The sequence below is a fragment of the Panthera onca genome, chromosome A2, assembly GCF_046562875.1.
Source record: "Panthera onca isolate mPanOnc1 chromosome A2, mPanOnc1 haplotype 2, whole genome shotgun sequence".
In the NCBI taxonomy this organism is placed as follows: Eukaryota; Metazoa; Chordata; class Mammalia; order Carnivora; family Felidae; genus Panthera; species Panthera onca.
The window spans coordinates 95,443,223-95,449,222 of NC_138340.1; the positions used below are offsets into that span (position 1 = coordinate 95,443,223).

The 6,000-nt window shown below is 39.1% G+C and overlaps 1 protein-coding gene across 7 annotated transcripts in view; it reads left to right on the forward strand.

Annotated features, from left to right (window-relative positions):
* AKAP9 (A-kinase anchoring protein 9) overlaps positions 1–5,753 on the forward strand; it is a 153,695-nt gene extending 147,942 nt beyond the window's left edge. For all 7 annotated transcript variants that reach the window (XM_078442477.2, XM_078442478.2, XM_078442480.2 and 4 more), the window contains 2 exons: positions 879–1,018; positions 5,209–5,753. In XM_078442477.2, coding sequence (XP_078298603.2) covers positions 879–1,018; positions 5,209–5,243 — 175 coding nt within the window. In that variant the 3' untranslated portion in view covers positions 5,244–5,753. The remainder of the gene's footprint in view (positions 1–878; positions 1,019–5,208) is intronic.
* The last annotated feature ends 247 nt before the right edge of the window (positions 5,754–6,000 follow it).

The window sequence follows — 6,000 nt, forward strand, 5'->3', positions numbered from 1 at the left end:
AAACTGAACTAATCAAGTGTTATTTAGTATATGCTGTGGTTACACATTGGGAAAAGTATTAACTAAATCGACAGTCTCTGCAGATCGTGAAAAAAAAACTCTAAAGTCTCCACAACATACATTTGTACATACACAGCGCTCATTGAGGGCTTCTGCAACAGGCATTCTACTGGACACTTTCCTGATGACTTAGTAGCTGCTTCAAGTTTATTGAAATTTTTTCGTCTTGTACATCACAAACTCAGAACCTTAAAGGATATAGATTAGGCCTAGCTTAGTGTCCCCAAGTACTTCTTGTGATTCATTGACTGAAAGGACTACTGAGCATAATGCTGAGCTGGCACAACCTATCAGCCAACTGAGTGAAGAAAAGAATGATTTAAGAAACATAGTTATAAAGATGGAAGAACACATCAGATGGTATCAGCAGACGAGAGCTAACAGAACATGTCTGTTTTTAGCATGGCCACATATTGGAAATACTGTAGAGTTACAATTTCTGCTCCCTAGTTTCAATTTTTAACCCTAATGTACAGATATTAAGTATCTGATTCTTAGTCTCTTTGCCAGATCCTGGGCTGTATACTTTCAGAATCTCTAATCCATATTTAGCCTTGTACATGAAAAAACTGAAGTCTGTAGTCAAACTAAGAACTACTTCTCTCCAAAGCCAGATATTTTGCCACCTATGGACCAATAGCAGACACGTAAAGAAATGTTCAAATGTGAATTCTGACTGTTCTCGCCAGTTATCAGTTATTATGTTCATAACTCAAGTTGAAGATCTAGCTTTTGAGGGCAGGATGGTGGCAGGTTGTTAAGTTACTTGCATTATTTGTGGATAATTTGGATTCATGTTCATATTTTTAATCTCCTAGGTACCCGGGCCCTCCAGCTGATTTAAATCCTGGTTCCTTAGCATGTTCTCAGCTTCAGAATTACGACCCTGACAGAGCTTTGACAGATTATATCACTCGGCTAGAGGCACTGCAAAGACGACTTGGAACTGTACAGTCAGGTACTCTCAGCCTAACCGTGTATTACTGGCAGCCCCATTGTGCTGGACAGACCCAGAGCTCCCCTTTCTCTTTTTGAAACTCCTTGACCTTCTTCATCAGGATAATTGAATCCCAGAGCTTAGTTCATGAGGTACCAGGTTAGACTTAGGAATTCAACTCCAGAAATGATTTACCACCCTAGTTTCACTCCCACAAAAAAAGATACCCTACTCACATTGATTAGATGAAATGTACAACAGGCACCAAGGTACAAAGGCCTGGGAGGCTTACAGAGTCTGCTGGAGAAGGTGTTCCTAATTACAATGGACTCCTAAACAACCCAAGGCCGAACTGCACAGCTCCATTTATGTACCGTGCTGTAAATGTATTTTTCTTCCATATGATTCTTACGATTTTCTTAGCATTTTCTTTCCTCTAGATTATTTTATTGTAAGAATACAACATATAAAAATATGTGTTAATTGCCTCTATGTCACCTGTAAGGCTTTCTCAGTCAGTAGTAAGCTATTAGTAGTTAAGTTTGGAGGAGTCAAAAGTTACACATGGATTTTCAACTGTGCAAGGGGTCAGTACCCCTAGCCCCCACATTGTTCAAGGGTCACCTATATGAGGTGAGGCATGCAAATTAGGGGTGGGGAAATGAGAGAAGGAAGCATGTATCTTAAGCATTTAATGCAGCTGTTGTCCCTACTAGGACCCAGTGCTTTTATTCATGATCCAAGAAACTTGTTCCATTCAAAAGACTTTGTAAAAATGACCATTTTTTTTCTCTGCTTAAAAACACAAAAATTCATACCTAATAGAAATTGATTCCCTATTCATTATGGGAAAGTCTATTTTCCCTGTCTCCCTTCAATTCACTCCTGATTCAAGTGTTTCAATCATTTTAATGTGTTTTAAATTAATTTTAAATCAGCTTTTCCATTTTGTTTTTATTTCTGTTAAAGACCCTTTTTTTCCTACTGTTCCCCCAAACTAGATAGGGTAGTAGTTTGTCTTCTCATACAAAAGATCACTTAACCCAAGCAACTTGTAGTCCTAGGAAGCTGTTAGAGTCATAGCTGGACTTTGTTTGGTAGGGTTTGCTGTGGTTTGTATCTTTAACAAGACTCAGATTTTGAAGACCAAAAGATTTTTCAAGAGGCAGGAGGTGTAGAATATAATATAGAACGTTCAACCTGTAGGGCACTTTAAAGAGAATCTTAGCATTAGTCTTACCTTGCTACAGAGCAACAGTGACTTTTAAATATATGTTCAAAATCTCTTTTAAAAATCAGTTCAAGTATGGATGAGACTTTTTTAGAAAAATAAAAAGCAGTTATTTAAATGGCAGGTAATAGTAATCTTCTGCCCTTCATGAACTGGTTAGTCTGGTGTAGGTAACAATCCAATTTGAAATCACTACAGGCATACCTCGTTTTATTGTGCTTTGCTTTATTGCAATTTACAGATAAGCTTTTTTTTTTCTTTTTTTTTTTTGACAAATGAAGTTTTGTGGCAGCCCTGGGTTGAGCAAGTCTGGTGGTGCCATTCGTTCCAACACCATTTGCTCACTTTCATGTCTTGCATTTTGGTAATTGTTACAGTGTTTCATACTTTTTCTTTAGATTATGATCAGTGACTTTTGATGTTACTATTGTGATTGTCCTGGAAGCACCATAAACTGTGCCATATAAGACAGCAGATTTAATCGATAAATGGATGTGTTCTGAGTCCTCCACGGACCAGCCATTCCTCTGTCTCTTTTCCTGTCCTGGAGCCTCTTTCTTCCCTGAGACACAGCAATATTGAAATTAGGCCAGTCAATAACCCTGCAGTGGTGTTTCAGTAGTCATGTGAAAGGAAAAGTCACACATCTCACTTAAAATCAAAGGCTAGAAATGATTAAGCTTAGTGAGGGAGACATGTCGAAAGCCAAGATAGGCCAAAAGGTAGGCCTCTTGCACCAAAGAGCCCAGCTGTAAATGCAGAAGATAAGTTCTTCAAGGAAGATCTCATCCGTATGCCGATTCCTCAAGGAAATTAAAAGTGCTTGCACCAGTGAACACGTGAATAAGAAAGCAAAACAGCCTTACTGCTGATGAGGAGAAAGTTTTAGTGGTCTGGGTAGAATATCAAACCAACCACAACATTTCCTTAGGCCAAAGCCTAATCCAGAGCAAGGCTTTAATTCTCAATTCTTTGAAGGCTGAGTGAGATGAGGAAGCTGCAGAAGAAAGTTTGAAGCTAGCAGAAGTTGGTTGACAAGTTTTAAGGAAAGAAGTCTCCACAGCATAAAAGTGCGAGGTAAAGCAACAAGTGCTAACATAGAAGCTCCAAGAGATCTAGCTAAGATAATTCATGAAGGTGGCTACACTAAACAGATGTTTAATGTAGACAAAACAGCCGTCTTTTGGAAGAAGATGCCATCTAGGGCTTTCACAGCTGGAGAGGAAGAGTCCGTGTCTAGCTTCAAAGGATGGGCTGACTTTCTTGTTAGGAGCTGATGCATCAAGTGAAGCCAATGCTCATTTACCATTTCAAAATTCCTAGGGCCCTCAAGAATTATGCTAAATCTGCTCTGCCTGTGTTACATCAGGATAGAACACTCTGCATCTCTTGACAACAGGATATCCTGAATATTTTAAGCTGTGTTGAGATCTGCTCAGGAAAAAAGATTCCTTTCAAAATACTACTGCTCATTGACCGTGCCACCTGCTCACCCACAAGCTCTGATGTACAACAGGATTAATGTTTACATGCCTGCTAACACAGCATCCATTCTGCAGCCCATGGATGAAGGAGTAATTTTGATTTTCAAGTCTTATTACTTAAGAAATATAATTTGTAAGGTTCTAGCTCCCATAGATAGTGATTCCCCTGACAGATCTGGGCAAAGTAAATCAAAACCCTTAAAAAAAGGATTCATCATTCTAGATGTAAGAACATCTGTGATTCATGGGAACAGGTCAAAATATCCACATGAACAGGAGTTTGGAGGAGGTTGATTTCGACCCTCTTCCATGACTCTGAGGGGTTCAAGACTTACAGTGTAGGAAGTAACTGCAGATGTGGTAGAAACTGCCAGGGAACTAGAGTTAGAAGTGGAGTCTAAGGATGTGACTGAATTCCTGCAATGTCATGATAAAACTTGAGTAAATGAGGGTTCCTTCTTATGGATGGGCAAAAAAAGGGGTCTCTTGAGATGGAATCTGTTTCTAGTGAAGATGCTGTGAAGACTGTTGAAATGACAACAAAGGATTTGAATATTACATAAAAGCTGATAAAGCAGCAGGGTTTGAGAGGATTGACTCCACTTTTTTCTTAATTAAAAAGAAAATTTTTTTAAATATTTTTGAGAGAGACACAGAGACAGACAAAGTGTGAGCAGGGGAGGGGCAGAGAGGGAGACACAGAATTCGAAGCAGGCTCCAGGCTCTGAGGAGCCCGACATGGGGCTCAAACTCCCGAAATGTGAGTTTGTGACCTGAGCCAAAGTCAGCCGCTCAACTGACTAAGCCACCCAGGGGCCCTTCTTAATTTTTTAAATGTTTATTTTTGAGAGGGACAGAGTGCAAGCGGGGGAGGGGCAGAGAGAGAGGGAGACACAATTCAAAGCAGGATCCAGGCTCTGAGCTGTCAGCACAGAGTCTGATGTGGCATTCAAACTCACAGACTGTGAGATCATGACCTGAGCTGAAGTCGGACACTTAACTAACTGAGCCACCCAGGTGCCCTGACTCCAGTTTTGAAAGAAGTTCTACACTGAGTAAAATGCTGTCAAACAGCATGACATGCTGGAGAAATTGTTCATGAAAGGAAGAGCCAATCCATACAGCAAATTTCATTTTTGTTTTATCTGAAGTAATTGCCACAGCCACCAGCCACCCTGATCAGTCAGCAACCTTCAACATCAAGGCAAGACCCTCTACCAGCAAGGATTACAACTCCCTGAAAACACAGATGATGTTTAACATTTTTTAATAATATTTTAGACCTAATGCTATTGCTCACTTAATAGACTACGGTATAGTATAAACTTTTATTTGCCCAGAGAAACAAAAAAACTTGACTCTCTGTATTGCAATATTCACTTTATTACAGTGGTCTGAAACCAGAATTGCATCATCTCCAGAGAATGCCTGTACTAATTGGTCAGGTATAGATCGCAATTTAATTTGAAATAACTTATCTTGTTTTTCTCTCATAGGTTCAACCCAGTTTCATGCTGGCATGAGAAGATAATCCTTTGAAACGTAAATCAAAGTGATTTTAAACAAATTCCCTTTTGTAAATCACTCGTTCTTTTGTGCTTTTGTATTGTGGATATTCAGCGGGACCAACATGAACACAGCTTATGATTGTATACAAATCCCTTGCCAGCACATGAAAACAAACTGGAGTTTGTATATATTAGCATTGTGTATGTATTCATGCACAATAATCATTAAATTACATGTATATTTGTGGAATGCTAATTTAAATGATTAAATTATAAACCTTGTGTATTTATCGAATGGGTGAAAAGATTAAACTTTTGCGCATTATGATACTGCTGAATGTGTAGCTTGAGGTGTCCTGCACTTTTCTTATAAGGCTACTGAAGTTACATGTTTCTGCCCTAATATATTTGCTACTGGTGATGAAGACAGATAATATCACTTGTAGAGACCTATTTTTGTATAATGGTAGAAGTTTTGAATTTTATGGGGTATTTTGTCAAGTACTGAAATAAAAATGACTTCACCATTTTAACCACACTGTTTTTTGGAACCTCCTTGAGCCATAGTTTTTGGTGTATGTCTTAGACCACTCAGGCTGCTGTGACCAAATACCATGGACTAGATAACTTATAAACAAATTTATTTCTTGCAGTTCTGGAGGTTGGGAAGTCAGAAGTCAAGGTGCCAGCAGATTTGCTATCAGGTAACATAGACTGCCATCTCCCTGCTCTGTCCTCACATGGCAGAAGGGACAAGGAAGCTCTCTGAGGTCTATTTTG